Raw genomic sequence first — 21138 nt, 5'->3', positions numbered from 1 at the left:
CCCTGACCACTGCCTAGTCCTTGGCGTGCCATTCAACACGGGTCACAGAATCTCCTTTCTTCCACTCCAACCTTTTGATCATAGAATTATTTCACGTACACATTTGCACATTTTCCCACTCAGTTATGTGGGGATAGAAAGACTGTATAACCTCATGTAATATTGTATGCTAATTATACTTCAATTAAAAAAAAAAAGACAAGAAAAGAAAAAAAGAAAAGAAAAGGACTGCACAGCCCGAAACTTATAACCTCAGGGATCCAGATTAATACCGAGGCTGGCGTGGGAAATCCATAGGCCTGCTCAGGCTTTTCTCTGAGACATGGAGACCAGCTGTCAGAGAATCAATCTTTATGGAGTTGACTAAGTACAGAAGTCCTCCCTGAAAGCTCTCTTGGTTTGGCAAAAATTATTTGGTGCCCATTATACTCACCTACCCTTCTCCCAAGTAAGTTGAATTTGGGAATTCAATTATATCCACAGTTCCATAGACCTAATCAGCTTTCAAAATTAACTCAAAGTCGGGATGCCTGGGTGGTTCAGTCAGTTGAGCATCGGGCTCTTTGTTTTAGCTCAAGTCATATCAGGGTCATGACATGGAGCCCCCATCAGGCTCTGCGCTCTGCAGGGAGTCTGCTGGAGATTCTCTCCCTCTGTCCCTCCCCTACTCATTCTCCCTCTCTCTCTCACACTTTCTTTAAAATAATGAATAAAATAAAAATTTTTTAAAACAAACAAAAAAACTCTAAAATAACCTCGAAGTCACAAGAGTTTTTTTGGAAGATGGACATATGACTAAGGATAATCCAGTGGGTGTAGAATCAGCTTTAACACTCAGGGTTTTGGGCCTGGGGCACATTGTCCAACAAACCAGCCTTAAGATTAGGCTTATGCACCCAACAACCTCAGTGATCACTGGGTAATACCCATGGCTAGGTAGACCCTACACAGCCCTTACCTCAGTAAGGTGGCACTGAGCCATTATGTAGCATTTTGGATCCCAACAGTCAGGACTGAACTATACCAAAGCATATCTCACCCCCATGAAGAAACTACTTACAATGCTGCTCTCTGAATGCTTCTAAGAAATAAATAGAATGTGACTATCTCCAAAAAAGAATTCTGTGACTGGATCTTCCAGAATTCTGTGACTAGGTCTTCTGGTTTCTAATTTTGTCTTCAAGACAGTCCTAAAATTAATGAAAGACTGAATATAAAAATGGACAATGGCCAGGATATGTACGATACTATACGGAAAAAAACAGAAAAGCGTCTTCGTAAAAGCCATTAGTTTGGTTTTGATATGACTTCTTGTGTTATATGTGTTCTGTTCTTTGTTATTCAAGACTAAAGCCTGGGTTAGGATAAAAAGTGAACTAAACAACAACAGCACAGATAATAATAATAATAATAATAATAATAATAATAGCTAATTTTGAGTATTATTGTTATTCCAAGTATTTCTAACTTACTCTTAGAAAAAATCCCACGAGGCTGATATTATTTATCTGGTTGTAGAATTCTGACCTACAACTTGTGGAGCAAGCCATTTGGGAACCACAGCTTCTGCTGCCATCAGACCAGAAAGATCAGAACTTGGTCAGTGACTGCTGGCTTCCCTATTCTTTTTGTACCCTTCCAGCTCAGGACACACCAGAGAAAGCCCTAAGCCAATCCTAAAAAGTTTCTCTAGATAGCCCAGCTCCAGCTTCTCCATGCTAACAGCTTCCAATCAGAGCATGCATGAACCCTTCCTTTTTTTCACTACTGTCAAAGAAAAACTGTACCAGACAGAATTGAACAGTCCAGGAAGAATTTATTCAAGACTTTATAAAGAAATTTAAGCATTTATTGCAAAGGAGAGCGAGATGGAACTCAACTCTCCTGAAATAAAAGGTGGGGGAGTTTTTAAGCACTGGGTTAGGTTAGTGGAAAAGTACTGGAGGACATTGTGGGGGGAGGTTGGTCAATTCAATTAATCCATCTTGTTTGCTAATTGATACTTATTAAGGTAGGCTCTTACCCTCTCCCGGAGACTGTAAGTTAGGGACCCTGTCTTTCTTGATTACATTTCCAAGAGATGGCTCCCAGATCCTTGAGAAGGATATTCCTCCGATGCAAAACAGACAAGAAGTTGAAAGATTTACATGTCAAAAAGGCAAAGAATGAATTTCCAATTGCAAGTTTCTAAAGAAAATGCTCCAAGAAAAGGGAGGGTCAGAAGCAGTCAGAAAGAAACCTGTAGTTTGCTCAAGCTGAGGATAATGTTAGGTCATCTTGGTCACTTTCCCTCTGCCCTGCCTACCTTTGTTTCCCTGCCAAGTGCCCAGTGATGTTGCCTGCCTCCCTTCCTATACCAAACCAGAACCCAATTTTGTGAAGGCTGCAGGCTCCCCAAAAGTATCCATTCTTACACTTAGAATCTGAATTTGATTTTAAAGTTGATTCCATGCCTTGAAGCTGACCAAGTCTACCATTTTGTTGCTAAATATTGGCAGCTCAAGTGCCTAAGAACTGATTGTGATTTCCTACTCTTTCCAAAGTAAACTGCACTTGTTGTCTTCTCTTATCTTCAGAGCAAGGTTATAAAGATTTGCCCTCCCTAATTAAAGAGCAAAGTACTGACTAGAGTTATAAACGTATCAGAGTGTCCAAGAGTCACAGCCTTTGTTTTCTCCTCTGAATCAGTTTATTCACATTCAAGCTCCACCTTTCCCCCCACCCCCTCACTATTCATTAGCAGAGAGTGCTCAAGGCTGAGGAGTCCTGACTCAGCCCAGAAGTGTTGCAACTGTGCTTTCTTTAACGACTTCCTGCCCTTCTTCCCTCAGGGGGTTTTTAAAATAAGTATTGTCTCACATTCCGAGATAATAAAAGAACCACATTTCAGAAACAATTTGAACTCCAATAATCAATGTTTCATTATGAAACTTTAGAATAGTAAGACTCTTTAAAAAAAATTTTTGAAGATATTTAGAGATCTCCTTGCCACTTCACAAACCAGTATCTATTTCACTCTTTTGTAATGTCTAAATGCTTTCCCAATTCTACAAAGTACTATTTCCATGGCATTGTTAACGATTGTTAATGAATAGGAGCACAGAGAGAAAATGAAAACTTTCTAGTTTTTGTAAGTGACAAAGTAGGCTATAGAACTAAATATGGCATGTATATATCAATGCTTCTCAAACTTTAATGTGAACCACCCAAGGATCTTGTCAGAATGCAAATTCTGATTCAGTAGATCTGTACTGGGGTCTGAGATTCTGCATTTCTAAAACAATATTCTTAGAGTTGCCCATGCTCCTGGTTCCCCTTGAATAGTATCAGTATACCTTAGTTTATAATACTCAGAATTTATATATAGCTTATGCCAAGAAAATGTATGTATGTAGGTATGTATACACATACACATAAAAAATAGAATAAAATACACATAAAAAATAGGATAAAATACATAAAACAAGATGGGAAATGTACCAAATATTAAGAGATTTGGGTCATGGGTGAATTTTTCTTTTACTCCCAATTTTGTTTTTTCCTCGCAAAATATTTCCTCAAACTTTTCTGCAGTGAATACAACTTTTTCTAACAGGAAGATTTGTCTTTCTCCTTTTTTATAAGCAACAAGGCACATTAAATAGTGGTGATAACCAACAAGAATAAGAACAGCAAGTCAAATGTAATGAATCTCAAAGGTGGTGAAGGTTGTAGACAAAGGTGGAGGTTGTGGACAAAGGTTTTCAGAGAGGTCAACACTTGCCTAATGGTGATTGTGCGAAATTTGCCTTAGGGTCACTTAAGTGGCCAGGTGGCTTTTGAAAAGTCCTTGCTATGATTCATCCACCTAAGGCAATTTCAGATGGTCACATTTTTCTGCAAAGTGGAAGTAAGACCTAAGAGCAAAGACCCAGACATTCTCGGAGATTTCTTCATATTGGGGACACTCGGATTTCACTTTGGATTCACTCCCAGGACACTGTACATGCGAAAAGACTCCTCAGGCTCCTCACACAAGGGGGTTCTGCTTGGATCAGGAAAACCTGTGAAGCAAATTCAACAGGACTTCAACTTACTACTTTGTATCAGGGAGATATCGGTTTAAAGGAAATCTGTTAAGTACTTGTAAGCAGTTAACTGGGAGGTTGGTGAGTGCTTTAAAAATAACTTTTAGGGGCACCTGGGTGGCTTAGTCAGTCAAGTGTCTGCCTTTGGCTCAGGTCATGATCTCAGGGTCCTGGTATCAAGTCCTGTATCTGGCTCCTTGCTCAGCGGGGAGCCTGCTTCTCCCTCTGCCACTCCCCTTGCTTGTGCTCTGACAAATAAATAAATAAAAAAAACCTTTAATAAATAAAAATAAAAATAACTTTTATTTGAGATAAAATTAACCTAAACATATTTGGACTAAAAGAGTTAAGCTGACTTGAAGAAATACAGTTTTGACAGAAAGGAGATAAAATGAAAACTGCGTCTATTCTGTTTTTCTGAGACAACAGGGCATCAGATTTAAAATCCCAGAGGGAAAACAAACCTGACACCTAAAGAAAGTATTTAAAACTCCTACTGCCCAAGAGGAACTAAGTAGACTTGAAACCTCCTCAAAGACCCTGTCAAGCAATGTGTACCTTAGGCCGTTGAATCATAGGATAAATATCACAGGACGTGGAGGTCATTTCTAAGAAATTTAAGGATGTATTTACTGATCCACTAAATGCTGGGAAAAGCTAGGGAGAAGTTTTTTTCTTTCAGGAATGCAGAAAAGAATCAATAAAAATCACCAGTTTGGATTGTACAGGATTCCTTGTTATATGTCTTCAGCTGTTTTTTATTAAAAAAAAACCTAATGCCTACTTGGGATGAAAGTGAACTAAACAATTACAACAACACTAATAGTAACAGCTACCTTTGAGCATTCATTATATGTGAAGCATTATTCTGAGTTTTTTTCATTTAACTTAGTCCCAGGAAAAAAAAACCTTATGAGGTTAATAGTATATATTATCTCTACTTAAATAAGGACACAGAGGCACAGAGAGATTAAGCACTTGCCCAAAGTCACAGTTAGTAAGAAGTGGGACAGTTCTGAACTCAAGAAGCTGAACTTCAGAGTTGGCCTCCACAGAGAAGGCAACCAAATGATGTTTTGGGGGCAAATAATGACTCACAACCAAATTCATCAAGTCAGGCCTGAAAACTGTCTGCCAAGAAGTTTAACCTCACACAGAGGCCAAAGTTGTTGGAGGAAAAGATAATTCACTTTATGGGGCCTATATTACTTTTTCTACTACCAAGTAGCTTTGAACACAGATGAAGTCAGGTGCTGCATTCCTCCCTCAAGTGTGGGTCTCATAGTCCTAAGAACTGCCAGTGGTGATCCTCCAGCCAAAAGGCCTTGCAGGACTCATGGGCATTAAGGTATTTCTAGCACGTCCCATAAACATGAGTCAGAAAACTCAGGATGCCCTGTCATCTTTTGACTCCTTTCAAGTACCACTGAAGGCCATTCTCAAACCTTTAGAAGGGAGAAGATCGTATTCTTATCCACTTAGTAAGCCTATGCAATTACCAGCTGTGTGACTTACCCAAGCCACATGACCTCTACACCTAGGTTGGCTCATCTGTAAAACAGGGATGTATCTTACCGATCCTGTCTGCCAGGAGGCAAGAGGTGGATCAGATTATATTTGAGGGCATTTCAAACTCTGAACTGAAAATAAAGAGCACAGAGCGAGGCGTGAGGTAGGGGGCACTTTCAACAGTTTACTTTTCCAAAAGCCAGCAGCCCACTTAACTTTGTTAGTTCTTGCATTAACCAAATACTCCACAGATCCCCAAACCAGACCACACTACTACAGAGTTAATAAAAATGGTGTTTAATAAAAAAGAGGAACAAATAAAAAGCCTTATTTCAATAGCACAAGAGACTTTTTTTTTTTCCAACAGCGTCAAGAGAGATGTATTTTCAATCCGGTTCTGAATACAAATGTTATTAATAAGAGACTATGGACAGAAGTAAGATATACAACTATTTTATGGCAAACTATACATTATCTACCTTTAGATCAGACTCACCTGCCATATTTAAAATATTAAAATAAATAAAAACCAGATAAAAAGCATTTTTACTAGATACTTTGGGGGTAGTAAAGCCCCTTTAAATGGCATTTAAACTTCAGAGCTGGGTCTTCCGTTCTCCCCCTCTTCTTTTTCTAGTTATTATTTTTTTCTAACACTTAATGAAAAAAAGAAAAATGTGCACATCAGAAGTAAAAAGGAAAGATTTTGTTTACTTGCTGCTTTATTTTAATTTTCCCATTCCTTTTTACTTTCTTTTTCAGCTTTAAAACAAGCCTCTCTCCCCATCTACTCCCACTCCCTTTGAATCAAAACTTCACTTCTGATTTTAGGTCTTAAAGAGAGAGTGGGGAGGCAGGGAAAGAGATCAGTTGAGATGTATTGCAAAGTGAGAATTAACAACACATTTTCTTATTTCAAATGGCCCACAATTTACCAATTTGAAAATACCTTTCTTTCCCCTTTACCAATGACTTAGGTCCCGAGACCGTCACAGTATTTAAGACACAAAGGAGGTATTATGTTGCTCACAGTTCTTCTTTCTGTCTGGGGTGTCATCTGCCCCCTTGCAGCGCAGCCCCAGCCTCATAAAAGGTCCTTGCCGTTGGTTAATTACAGGTTGGCGTTCCCGGAAGAGCATTTTCTTAAGGCTTATTGCTCATCCACCAGCCCGCAACATTCCTCAGGCTCCTCTTTCCTGTTTCATATCCTCGGGCAATCCAGTCGTTGGGGACCGTGAGGTGATCTCCCCGCGGCGTGGACGCGGGGCGCCTCTCCTTATGCAGGGAGAGCCGGGGGTTCTCCGGAGTCCTGGCGCCCCACAGCCTGGTGCTTCACTCCCTGTTGGTGCGAAAAGTGATGGCGCTCATGGAGTGCTCCTCGGTCCGTGCGGTCATTTGGCCCTTCGTCCATGAGGTCCACAGGACTTCTTCTGTCATATGATAGTCCACAATCCGCACGAGCACGGACTTGGGTGGGGATGCGGGGTCCCGCGGCAGGGCTCTGAAAGGAGCGTCTACACGGCTGCGAGAAATTCGCTTTTCTCGTGTTAAGAGAGACGGGCAGTCGGGTTTCCGGTCCTCTCCGGCCGCCTGGAAAAGGTCCTCCCCACTGGCCACTTCTTCCCGTGCAGGGTCCCCTGGAGTCCCCAACCATCTCTCTGGGTGCAGAAGAAAGAGCACTTTCTCTCTGACCCACGGCTCACAGTCCAGGTTCTCAGCTGCCGGGCGGTTCCCCGGAGCGCCGCCTCGGCTTCCGCTCGCCCTCGGCCCCGCTGCCGCCCCCGCCACCGCGGGATTCCGGGCACCAGGAGCCAGGGGAGACCCGCGCCCCAGCTTGCGCGGAAAGGACTCGGCGCTCCCCACGATGCCCGGAGCGTCCGCGAGATTCGCAGCCCCGCGGGGCCCCGAGGCCCCCAGTCCAGTAGGAGGCTCATTCATTCGTTGGTTCTTTAAGCGGTTCACGCAGCAAACTCCCGCTGAGCTCGGAAAGCGCGGGACGGGCAGGATTTTCTTAGGCACGCCCGGCCCGAGACCAGCTCGGTGCTGACCCCGCCTCCTGTCGCTCGGAGCCTCCCAGTCCCGTCCGCCTGGGCCTTGCTAGCCTTTTAAAGACAAAGAGCCTGACAGCCCGGCAGTCGTGCCTCTTTCTCATTCTTACCCTCGCCCCAGCTCTGCTGCTTTTGTCGTATTTCTCATTCTATGCCCTCCTGCGTCTCAGCTCTACTCGATTTTCACCTTCTGTTTTTCTCCCGGACAGAGGCGCAAAAGACACTTCGCACAGCGCCCCCACCTGAAATGCCCGCGACAAAGTGCCCTCTTCTTTCCCAGGACGCGCCTCCCAGGTGAAGAAACAAGGAAGTTTTCTGGTTTTTGTTTTAATTATCCGACTTAATCAAATTCTTGTGAAAAAGTTTTCGTGTCCAGTCCAAATTCATCCCTACCTTGCTGCCAAGATTATCCAATGTAGATCTAGGGAGCCGACTTTGAGAAAACGGCTTTTGGTTTGTTCTTCCTTTGGGATGCAGGATCTGTTGGGACCGTGGTCGCTCCTGTCTTCACATCGGTTATTATCAATGCTTACTCCAGGAAGGGGTTTAGTGCTTTGGATCGAACAGAAACAAAACAAAAACAAATCGCTAAATGAATGTCTTCAGGATTTAAAATTTTGTGTTCACGTCGTTTTTTAAACTTACCCCTTCACTACTCCACTCCCTTTCTCTTTAACCCCAGCGGTTAAAAGTAGTATGTCTCTCAAATTCTGGAAGAAAATAAAAAGGGTGTATTTCTGGGTAGACTTTTGGAATCTGCTCATTGGCGAGCACATTGACACATTAATCTTTGGCTGGAGATAACGGGGGAAACTATAGCTAATGGAAAAAAGGGGAGCTTCGTTTGGGATCGCCAGTCCATCCTTAGTAACAACAGGTGTTTGTTTTACTAGCAAACTCTCACTGTTTTCCTATCTACTTTAGAAAAATGACTGCAATGTTGGAAATTTCTACCCCTATATGAAAGAGCCAAGTAGTGTGGTGAAAGAGATATTTTGGAAAGAGAGGACCTTCTGATGTTTGCCAAGTCATTCACACACACACACACACACACACACACACACACACACTCACATAAGTGTTGAAGGAGTGAGAAAATCTAGGTCAGATCCATCTGGCTTTGGGCTGGTTACTGTTAAATGACAAAGTTTTTAAGTGTTTTAGACCAGAATTGTTCTAAGCACTCTATATATTTAATTTCATTTATTCTTCACAACAAACTGTGCAAGTTGTACTATTACTATAGTCTCCTTGAGAACTTTGAGGAACAGGGAGGCTAAGTATTTGTCCAAGATCAAGCACCAATAAACAGTGGAGCCAGGATTCTAGCATGTTTAAATGGTTCCTCCTATTTCCTGTTAGTCCTATTTTAAGCCTATGACTTCATGTTCTTTTCTGTTCATTTACTCAACCAGTAATTACTGAATGTGTGATAAATGAATGTCAGCCAATATTCTAGATGTGGGGACATCTGGGAGAATAAGCCAAATTGCTTGTCCTCTTGAAGTTTTCATTCTTCAAACCCTTGTCCAAAAGTAGGATATAATACCTTAGCTTTAATGTACACAAAAATCACCTGAGGATTAATGCCTTACTCTGCTCTGAAAGATTCTGTTCTTATAGAGTTGGGGTAGCACTCAGAGTATGGATTTTGAGCAAGCCTCCCAGTTATTCTGATGCTAGTGGTCCATGGACAGCATTAGGAGAAACATCACCAAAAATCTACATGATAAACTCTAAGCCTTTTTTTTTTGTTTTTGCTGCTTTCAAGTAGCAATAACACTGCATTTTCCATCCTTGCAGGACTATTGAGAGAATTTCAATGAAAGTGTTTGTATTTTGAGGAAAATATAATGTAAACCAAAAAATTATTACTTTTAATTTTTTTTCCTTTGGAGATTGGGTGAGGGATTAGAGTGGGAATGTGGAATGGGGAAAACCTATTTGCTGAGAAATGAAACAGATTCACCCATCATATAGCACCTGAATTTTGAGATGTCAAAAAGTTTGTATTAATGCATAAAAGAATTTTCACAGGAAATGCAGAATAAGTTAAACTTCAAAGAGATAAGGTCTAAAAAGAATATGAAACAGAGAAATAGGCAGTGTGCCTCCAGGGTAGTGGTGTCTGCTCTGCTTTATTTATTTTTTTTAAAGATGTTATTTATTTATTTGACAGAGAGAGACAAAGTGAGAGAGGGAACACAAGCAGGGGGAGTGGGAGAGGGAGAGGCAGGCTTCCTGTGGAGCAGGGAGCCCGATGCAGGGCTCGATACCAGGACCCTGAGATCATGACCTGAGCCGAAGGCAGACGCTTAACCACTGAGCCACCCAGGTGCCCCCCACCCCCCGCTTTAATATCTCAAAGTGCCTAAAAGGCTAAAGTGAACCCATTTAACTTCCTCTCTGAATTGTCTACAATACTTGGCAAATATGCAGCCATTGATGAGTAGTAAAACAATTTCTATACCTGGGATCTAAAAAGTGATGGCAGACGCTATACCCTCCTAAGGTCAAAAGAAGCTTGTCCTTAATAGCCCAGTCTCCCAGGGACCAGTCCCTCCTGTTTGGCCAATTAGATTCATATGTTATTTTAAATACTAATGATATAGTATCCCTCTCAGTTATTCTAGTACCTTGGCCTTTAGAAGCTTTACCCTTCACTTGCAGGTCTAACCCCTAATGTGTCTGTGTCAGGAGATGGGGTCTTTGGAAGTAATTAGGGTTAAATGAAGTCATAAGGGTGGGGTCTGATAGGACTCCAGCCTTATAAGAAGACAGATCTGCCCCCGCTCCCCACCTCCCATGTGAGGACACAGTAAGACAGTGGCCATCTGCAAGACGGGAAGAGAACTCTGGCCAGAACCTGACCATGCTGGCACCCCAATCTTGGACTTTCAGCCTCCAGAACTGTGAGAAAATAAATTTCTGTCGTTGAGCCACTCCGTCTGTGGTATTTTGTTATGGAAACCTGAACTGGCTAGTATACCAACTTTAAATGATTTAAGGAAAATAGGTTTTATCATAAGGATATTGTTGTTCAGAAGAAGAGCTCACAGATTTGCTGGGAAAGCAGAAGGACTGACTTTAAAATGGGTAGGGATCCAAGCTGTTGCAGAGGGATAGAAGTTGGTGCTATAAGAACAGATTCCATTGCTGGATTGAATGAACAACTCTCTCACTTGTCCTTGTGGCATTTACTCAGGAGTCAAATTCTCACTCAGAAGTACCCAACTGGCTGAGTTTATGCAACTTACTTACCCCTTGACAATATAGGACAGTAAAAGGGAAGATATAGTCAAAGAAGCCTTTGGGGCCCCCTCAGCTTCTACAGTGGAAAAGCAAACAGCTGGTCTTTCCACCTAACAAAACTGTGCAGTAGGGAGAGCTGATACTCCAATAAACAAGTCAGAGTATTGTTAAGAAGAGGTAAAAAAAAAAAATCATACTAATGTCTACCACACTATTATAAACAGAATTTAGATATGAGAGTGACAAATGGGGCATTCTGCATAAGGCAACATTATGAACAATGGTGCAATGGTATATATGGAGGTGTATGTAGAAAATAGTTTTGTTCTTGACATTTCTCTTCTCACAAGTCTAAAATACTCTATGACTTTATTCCCATGGCTTCAACTGCAACCTGTACACTAGTGAGTCTCAAATTTATCTCTTTTATAGACCATGACACTTACTTCCAAACTTGTGGTAGATTGTATTATTGTCTCAAATTATTTACTTCATTTTCCTGAAAGAGGTTCATATTTCCTGGCTTGTTTACCATAGGAATTGCAATGCTCCCTCTATGGGAGTACACTTTCTTACCCCACTGATGCTGACTTTGGCCGTGTGACTTGCTTCAGCTTATAGGATGTAAACTGATGTGACATCGGATGCATCTGAGCAAAAACTTGAAGAGTCACTGCAAAGTTGGCTCTGGGCATGCCTCTGATGAATGCTGCTATCTTGGCTATGATCAGAGAATGAAGACAACAAATAGAACAGAGCTGTAGTCATACATATTCTAAGCAAGAAACAAACTTTTGTTATTAAAAAAAAAAAAACAAATTTGGGATCTGTTTCTTACCACAGTCTAACCTAATGAAATATGTTTCTACTGGACACAGCTTCTGAATGTTCCATGGTTCCAAAGTACCTAAAATTGAACTCTTCATTTAGTCTCTTAAATCTGTCCTCTTTTTCTCTGTTCCTTATTTCAAAGATTAGTAAGACTGGTGATTCAATTATCTTCATTTTCCCTCAGAAGCTATCCCGACCCCACGTATCTAATATTTAACCAAATGTTGCAGGTGCCACTTTTTTTTTTTCTTTCTGTCTCTTCCTTTCCAATCCCTGAAGCTACAAAACTAAAGTCAGACTCTTAGGCATGGCATTAAAGATCTTCATCATCCTACCTAGCCTATGACTGTATACAAGTTGAGTGAATAAAACAAGAAGGAACAAACAAGCTGCTGAAATGAACACAAAGCACAGGTTTGAGAATAATGTGAGGTTATTCCATATAAATAAAATCCAGCCTGGATCTTGAAAACTATCAGCCTTTTAAAAGAGACTTCAATCATATTTCCTTTGAAAGCTGAGGTTCTCATGACCTGGAGAACTTAGACTGTGCAAAGATCACACTGGACTGAGTTCTCAGACTTTGGCAGGTCATGTTCTCTTGGGTGAGTTTCCCAGCATCTCCAATCCTATGTTCTCATCTGAAGGTATAAATAATGTCTGTTCCACTTGCTTCCCAAGGCTGCTGTGAAGATCAAATGAAAGGATTCTTCTGGTAACATTTTGAAAATTATGAAGCCTGAAAAATATATTTAAAAATTTTTAGTTCCAGTATAGTTAACATACAGTGTTGTATTACTTTCAGGAATACAATATAGTGGCTCGACTCAATAATTCTATACATTCATCGGTGCTCATCAAGATAAATATATGCTTTAATCCCCCTCACCTATTTCCTCCACCTCCCACCCACCTTCCCTCTGGTAACCATCAGTTTGTTCTCTATAATTAAGAGTCTGTTTCTTGGTTTATCTCTTTTTTCCTTTGTTTGTTTGTTTGTTTTGTTTCTTAAATTTTACATATGAGTGAAATCATATGGTATTTGTCTTTCTCTGACTTGTTTCGCTTAGCATTATACTCTCTAGATCCATCCATGTTGCTGCAAATGGCAAGATCTCACTCTTTTTTATGGCTTAGTAATATTCCATCATCTATATATACCACATCTGCCTCCATTCATCTATGGATGGACACTTGGGTTGCTTCCATATCTTGGCTAGCGTAAATAATGCTGCAATAAATATAGGGGGTGCATATATCTTTTCCAACTAGTGTTTTCATATTCTTTGGGTAAATACCCAGTAGTGGAATTACTGAATCATACAGTAATTCTTCTTTAATATTTTGAGGAACATCCATACTGTCTTTCACAGTGGCTGTACCAGTTTGCATTCCCACCAATAGTGCATAAAGGGTTCCTTTTTCAACATTTGTTGTTTCTTGTGTTGTTGATTTTAGCCATTCTGGCAGGTGTGATGTGGTATCTCATTGTGGTTTTGATTTGCATTTCCCTGATGATTAGTGATTTTGAGCATCTTTTCATGTGTCTTTTGGCCATCTTTCTTCTTTGGAGAAATGTCTGTTCATGTCTTCTGCCCACTTTTAATTTTTGTTTTGTGTTTTTTTTTTTTTGACATTGAGTTGTATAATTTCTTTATATTTTTTGGATACTAACTTTTATCAAATATGTCATTTGCAAATATCTTCTCCCATTCAATAGGTTGTCCTTGAGTTTTGTTGATTGTTTCCTTCACTATGCAAAAGGTTTTTATTTTGATGTAGCCCCAATAGTTTATTTTTGCTTTTATTTCCCTTGCCTCAGGAGATATATCTAGAAAAATATTACTATGGCCAATGTCAGAGAAATTACTGCCTGTACTCTCTTCTAGGATTTGTATGGTTTCGGATTATCAAATTTAAGTCTGAAATATATTTTTAATTTAATTTTTTAAAGTTCTTTTTTTTTTTTTTTAGAACTGGGAATCCAAAGCAATGTTTTTAATGAGGTCCTCAGGGAAAAGTCAAAGGCTAGAGCTAGGGAATGAGAACTAGACTCATCATCCTGGACTAGATAGGAGGAAATGTTGGTAGTTATAAATGAGGGGTGGGGGGAGTGAGGAAGAGGAACGGTGAGGATGTGGCAATTCTGTGAATATCAAGCAGCTTAGCCCAGGAGTCTGAGATAAAATGGAAACTGAGGCAAACTTTTAAAAATGAGATCTTTGTTTTAAATTTTGAATGACCAATATTTGTGTCCTTGGAAGAAGAAAAAAGAGCCTTACATTTATTTAATATATGTAGCCAGAGACTAACTTGTTATATATATATATATATATATATATATATATATATATATATGTAAAATTTTTATATTATTTATATATATACATATACGTAAATGAAACATTTATGCCTATTATCTTTTCACTCCATAGAGAGGTGGTGGCCCCTAAATAATGTTGGCCAGGTACTTTGAAATTTGGAGTTAAAAGATGCATACCAGGTTTGTCAGTTAACTGCAAGGGCTGACTCATGTAGCTCTGAGTAGTAGCTGCTTAAAAGAGATTTTGAAATTGCAATTCAGTGTCAGCTGCCTGCATCACCCACAGTTTTAAAGTATATTCATCTTCATTCTCTCCTGTCAAAGATCAAGATATAAGCCTGAGCCCTCTTATTGAGTATGACTAAGCAACTTATTAAACAGGAAATTGAATCATTTGTGATTGAGTCAGTCTTTAATGATGATAATGAAGAACCCATATTCTTTGCCGTATAACCATCTTGAGCATAAACAAAAGTTGACCTGTTCTACAGCAACATGTAGTGTTTTCCAGAGATAATTTAATCTTTGACTCAACGTGGGTGAATTAATATTTATGAATTATTTCAAATAAAATAATCATTTGGGTTAGTAAATCAAAGGTCATGATCTTAACACCCAATCTTGATTAGGTTATAATAAAAACTTTTAAGGGGGAACAAGGCAATTTTTCTTCCCATTACATTATTATATTTATTAATGTACATGTGCTCTGGGTAAGGGTATGGCAACTATGGAAATCTTTAATATTTTACATCCAGAAAGACTTCATTCCCCAAATGTCTAGCTGTTATAATGTGTTACATTATATCAACAAAGCAATGAGTGGGTGGAAAATACAGTCTCTTGCTTAGCAAGTCTGCAAACAGGTTGATCTGGAATGTTCATGAACTCAAAGTAACTGTTAGTAATAATCTTTTTCTGTTATAAATACTTCATAATTCACCTCTCAAGGGCAAGGCTTGAGTAAAATGGTAAAGTAGGTTGACTTGGTCATTAATAATCCCACCACCTAGCTCTACTCTGTCCTTTTCCTCAGCTCTTATATTAAGGACAATTTCATGTTCTTATTTTCAATGTCATAAATTCATTAAGAAAGGCGTGGAATTTAGCCCTCCTTCCGTTTTTTTTTCAATTTAATTTTATTTGTTTGTTTATTTTTTAAGGATTTATAGAGAGTGCAGGGTGGGAGGACACAGGGAGAGAGGGAGAGAGATCCCCAAGCGGACTCCACATGGAGCATAGAGCCCGATGTGGGGCTCGATCTCAGGACCCTGTGATCATGACCTTGAGATCATGACCTGAGCTGAAACCAAGAGTCAGCCACTCAGCCTCAACCGACTGTGCCACCCAGGGGCCCCAGCCCCCTTTCGGTTTAATACTCCTGATAGCCATCCTTTCCTCTATGCTTTGTGTCTCTTCTACCTCTTCTCTGCACTTTCTTTTCCTTTTTTTGTTTGCTTTTTGTCTTTTATGCATCTCCTTCCTTACTTTCTAAAGTGATATAGGGCAGAATTTAAGAGTGTGAGTGGTGGAGTTAACCTCCTTGGATTTAGGTCCTACCCCTGCCATGTATTAGCTGTGGGACTTTAGCAACATACTTACCCTTCCTTTGCTCACCTGAAAAGTGGGGTAAGAATAGCACTAATCCCCTGGGGTTGTTGTTGGGATTGAATTAGCATATGTAAAGTCCCTGGAACAGTGCCTACCACACAATAAATGCCATTTTCCCTAGAATGAATGCAGGTAGGGATTTTCCTTTATTTTGTTCACTGCAATATAACTATTACTGCCCTATCCCTAATACCAGAATGGTGCCTGACATCATTGCTGAATTAACTAGTTTTCTATTTCTATCATATTTATCTTTCTCTCCCCCTCCCCTTTGGAGCCCTGCTTCCTCTTTCTTTTCTCATTGACGACTCTTTGTTTCTACTTCCACATTCTTTGCCTCTCAGGTTCCCAGCATCTACCGCTGACCTAAATTGTCACCTATTTCTGGGTTTAAAGTTTTTGAGTAGAGTAAAACATTGCAAATTCAATATTTCTTAATAATTACTAGTCATGGATTTAACCAATGAGAAGGTAAAGAAGAAATCCCTAGTCAAGAAAAAATGAGAAGTTAACATCTTCAATGTAATATTTAGCATTAAAATATTATATTTAATAAATAAAATCTTTTAAAAAGATAAAATGTGATATTTAAATTTGTGGTGACTTTTGTTTGTCATTTGTACAGTTTGAGCTGCCTGTAAATCTGCCACTTTGTACCTGTAGTTTTGATTCTAACACAAAAATAGTTGAAAGAATAGTATAATAAACAACTGTACCCCTCACCTCGATTCACTAATATTTTATCATATTTGATCTCTCTCTCTGAGCTAGATTTTTTTTATGTCCCAATTTCATACATTGTTTAAAAGGCAAAAGTATATAAATGGGATATATTCAGAGAAGTCTTATCTTCATTCCTATCTCCATTACTTAGAGGTCACTTAAAAAAAAGTTAGTTTCTGGTTTAATTTTCCTGTGTTTCTGTTTGCAAAATAAGCAGAGGTCTATGTTGATATATACTTTTCTCATTCTTTCTTGCTTGTGTGGTATAAGTTGTAGATAGTTTCTCCTCATTTGTATTTGATTATTTATCAAACTTAAAAATTTTTCTTTTATTACTTCCGAATTTGGAGTTTCTGAATTTCAGAAGGTTTTTCTCACAACCAGGTCATAAAGAAACTAAACCATGTTTTCTCTAGTATTTGTGTGACTTTTAAAAAGTCTATTAATTAATTAATTAGTTAATTAATTTCAGATCAGTTTGGAATTTATCCTAGTATAAGGTGTGAGGTATGAATCCAACTTTATTTTACTTCTTTTCTTTTTTTTTTAAAGATTTTATTTATTTATTTGAGAGAGAGAATGAGATAGAGAGAGAGCATGAGAGGGGGGAGGGTCCGAGGGAGAAGCAGACTCCCTGCTGAGGGGGGAGCCCAATGCAGGACTTGATCCCGGGACTCCAGGATCATGACCTGAGCTGAGGGCAGTCGCTTAACCAACTGAGCCACCCAGGTGCCCTACTTTACTTCTTTTCAAATTGCTATCCAGTTGTCCCTTTAAATAAATTGCCGTTTATTTAAAATTCCATCTTTAGCTCAGTGATTTGAAATGCCATTTTTGATCTTGTTTTAAACTTTCCTAGATACTTGTGGTTATTTCTGAACCTTTAAATTTTTTTCTATCTCATTGTTCTGTGTAATCATGTACCAATTACTATACTATATTTATATAATCTTTTTGTATGTTTTAATATTGGTGGGGTTAATCTCCTCCTTTACCCTATTTTTTCAGGATTTGTATTGCTATTCTCATGTATTTATTTTCCACATAAGCCCTAGAATAAACTTGTCTGATCCAGGGAACCTGCTGAGAAGAAATAGAGCAAAATGCAACAAAACTTCTAATGAGACAACTACAAACAATTCAAGGGCTCACTCCTTGGGAAACCATCGAGAGTTAAACTCTGACATCTAGTGTTCGCTGAAATCACTGCATGATAATAACCCAACGTCTGATACTCCTATGAATAGGAGCGATGCTTCTTAACACTGTTTAAAACCTAGAGCCTATTTTGCCTTGGAAAAATGTCGATCTGTTAGCAAAAGAGAAAGCTGAACATAAGTCAGTAAGAGGAATACCCAGATGTTAGCTATTCTTTTTTTGTGATTTTTCCCCACGCAAGGGCTGGAATAAGAGGACGTGAAAAAAAAATTCATTAAAAAGTAAGAGTTCAATTCAGAAGTGAAAGAAATTGCAACAGGTCTGGTAACATACATGATACCAGCACTGCTGAGGGAAGAGGGGGCGAAGCAAAAAGCAGGGTCTGAGAGCTGTTACTTTCCCTCTTTTCTCTCATTCTTCAGGTATAGTAAGGGCCACGATGAGTTAATAAAGCAAAGGGGGTATCGGTAATTGGGTTTTAGAGTAGGAGCTAAGGTTTCTATGCGAGATTGAGAAACATGGGCTATTAGAGACTTGGGAAAAGGGAACAATGCTGTTATTTCTAGCGGTACTGAGATAGCAAACCCTTCCATCTATATTTGATACTTCCACTATTTTCATTTTCCCCACTGAAATAATTTTAGTGCAAACATGCCAGCCTGGAAGAAAAGAACCGTCTTTGTAGGTGGTGCTATGCTATTCCATCTTACATTCAGTTTCTTTTCTTTTCCCTGTCCCTAGTGTTTATTAAGGGTAGAGGCAATGGATAACAAAACTTTTCAGTTTTGTCACAGACAACTTAAGGAAATTTAATTCATAGTTACTTCCTGTTCTTTCTCAAAAATTCAGATCACCCAACAAAAATTAGTGATTAAAAATACAAAATAAATAGAATCAAAACTTGTAATATTAAATGAGATTCTGTTTTAAAGGATGTGTAAATACCCCCTCCCCAAATTTGAGCAGATTGAATTCTCCATTGTCCTTCTACATTTTCCCCTAGTTGGTCTTTGGCAGAGTGAATATTCGTTCTTGCAGAAATTCACAGACACTTGCAAAACAAGACAAATAACCTGCCTCAGAGGAGAGAGCTGAGCATGTTACCCATGCTGACTCACTTCATCATTGTGTGTAGCCATGGGCACACCATGAAATCCTTGCTGCCAGTTACCAAAGACTCCTCTCTCCCCAGTGAAAGCCTTTATGCTGCCTTCAGAACTATTTACCTATATGCTTACTCTCTTCACAGTTGAATTTTAAATGGGTAATGCAGACTTCACTGTAGTTGCTTTGCATTGCTTTGCATTGCTTTGCATTTAGTATTATCACGTATATCTTTTCTACATCAGCAAGCAGGTTTCTGGTGTTCTGTAGAGTTTCACTGAAGGGTTGCCCTGTCTTTAATCAGTGAATTACTTAAAATATTTAGTTGATTTTTTAATCTTTATGAACAATGTGTAATTAAATCCCTTTATAGAAATCTCTGTATACTTGCTATTATACCAAGAAGATGCGTTTTTAGAAGTGGAGTTCTTGGGTCAAGGGAATATGCTTTTACTTTTTCCCCCCCAGATCTCAGGCCTGTTTTGTTAAGAGACATTTCATATTGCAGTCTAATGTCCGTACAGAAGAGTGCATAAATCATAATCCTATAGCTTGCTGAGCTTTCCCAAAGTGAACATATTTGTAGAAGCTACCCAGGCCAAGAATCAGAATATTACCAGGAACTAGAAGCCACTTCCAACCTTTTCTAATTACTATCCTCAAGGGTAACTGCTTTCTGATTTCTAAGGCTATAGATTAGTTTTGCCTCATTTTGAGCTTTATATAAATAGAATCATACAGCATATATTCTTGTTTCTGGCTTCTTTTTGGTACACGTATTTAAAATATTTGATAGTGCAATGTAAAGTTTTCATTCCTTATCTATTCTTGGCCTCTCAGTGTAATTGGACCCCGCTGACCATCCCCGTTTTGATATCTTCCTCCTTTTTGTTCTATGACATCATCTCCTGGCTTTCTTCCTTCATTCAACCTTAAATCATTGATGTCCTCAAGGAAGTCCCAGGCAACGTCAGCCAAATACATGGCTTCTGTTATCATTTATGTTCCTATGACTCCTGGATTTAAACCTCTCTCAAAGACTATTTCCCTGAGACTCAGATATCCAACTTGACCCCATCACTTAATAGGTCTCAAAACTCAACAACCCCAAACTGAGCAAACAATCCCTTCTGCTCCTATTTCAGTATTTCTTATCTCAGTGGAAAAATACCGCCCGCCACAGGTTTCACAACATGGATACCTGGGCATCATTCTTGACATCTCTCTTTCAGTGTACCCTGCAGCCACGAAATCCTGACAACGTTTCCTCCAAAATACCTCTGGTAATGGTGCTCTTCTCACCAACATCATTACCAGCATTTAAATCCAGGCTAAACTTGGATCATCTCTCGCGTAGTCTATTGCAATAGCCTCCTGACTAATTTCCAAACAGATGAATACTCTGCTTCCAACGCTTCAACAGTTTGTATATTATACTGAAGAAGTTCCTTAAATCACCTTAAATCAGCATTAAAGACCTAGTCCCTTCCTATTTCTCAAGCCCCTCTTTTCTCCCCTTTCTCCAGAAATTGCTCCACACATTCCTTAAAAGGGTCAGGAATTATATCCAACATGGTTATCTGGAAGATAAAAGTAAAAAAAAAAATATAGGGAAATTTGGTGGAAAAAAAATCTCTTTCAAAATATGCAGTGCCCTGTGGGGTGGTGGTAGTGTTGAAAAATCCAGAAAGCAATGAGATAAAGGAATAATTGCCCCCAAAGAGTTTCAAACTGCTTCAGAGGCCAGTTAGCATAATGAGTAACAGTACTGGCTTCAGAATCTGACGAAACCTGGTTCTGACCCTGATGTGGCCCCTTGAAACCTGCATAAGTTTTGGTGAGTCATATAACACGTCTGAGCCAGAATTCCCATGATAAGATAATTCCTATCTTTCATAAGGATTAAGCTATATATATCTACTCTTTGGCACAATGATCAGCACATAGTTAAACTTTAAATAAACTGTATGCATGTTATTATTAAGAATAGAGTAAGGCTATAATATTATTGCCATATAGCAGGCAGGAATAGCCAAGTTTAATCAATGCTAAAGATAATGAGCATCCCTGGGGCAGAAACTAGACCATATTCTCCCAAGAGCTTTATGGACTCTGATTACTTGGTGTTCTTCCCTCTGGAACCAAGGATAAGTTTCCAGGTAACCAGTAGTCAGAATGAACTAAGCATATATTCACTCCCAAGGAGTCTTGTTTTTTTTATTAAAATGATTCTCTCTGTCAGTTTGTTTACTTCTCTCAGAATAAATACCTATGGGACGCCTGGGTGGCTCAGTCGTTAAGCATCTGCCTTCGGCTCAGGTCATGATCCCAGGAGCCTGGGATCGAGCCCCGCATCGAGCCCCGCATCGAGCCCGGCATCAGGCTCCCTGCTCGGCAGGAGGCCTATTTCTCCCTCTCCCACTTCCCCCTGCTTGTGTTCCCTCTCTCGCTGTCTCTCTCTCTGTCAAATAAATAAATAAAATCTTTAAAGAAAAAAAAAAAAGAATAAATC

The 21138-nt window shown here is 39.4% G+C and overlaps 1 protein-coding gene across 4 annotated transcripts in view; it reads right to left on the bottom strand.

Moving 5' to 3' along the window:
• Nucleotides 1–7863, bottom strand: part of CUNH6orf141 (chromosome unknown C6orf141 homolog) — a 60606-nt gene extending 52743 nt beyond the window's left edge. Inside the window, exons 1-2 of one of the 4 annotated variants that reach the window (XM_073905073.1) lie at nt 6073–7863; nt 3760–4043 (exon numbers count right to left, since the gene is read on the bottom strand). In XM_073905073.1, coding sequence (XP_073761174.1) covers nt 6909–7514 — 606 coding nt within the window. In that variant the 5' untranslated portion in view covers nt 7515–7863 and the 3' untranslated portion in view covers nt 3760–4043; nt 6073–6908. Of the gene's footprint in view, nt 1–3759; nt 4044–4084; nt 4316–6072 lie in introns of those variants that run through there. The other 3 variants (XM_025890727.2, XM_073905074.1, XM_073905075.1) reach the window with 3 other exon arrangements.
• Between the last annotated feature and the right edge of the window lie 13275 nt (nt 7864–21138).

The sequence above is a fragment of the Callorhinus ursinus genome, unplaced genomic scaffold (assembly GCF_003265705.2).
Source record: "Callorhinus ursinus isolate GAN/ISIS: 27379988/994484 unplaced genomic scaffold, GSC_fseal_2.0 scaffold22, whole genome shotgun sequence".
NCBI classification, from domain to species: Eukaryota; Metazoa; Chordata; class Mammalia; order Carnivora; family Otariidae; genus Callorhinus; species Callorhinus ursinus.
Note: the sequence above shows the minus strand (reverse complement) of the source record. Positions and strands in the feature narration are given on the sequence as shown.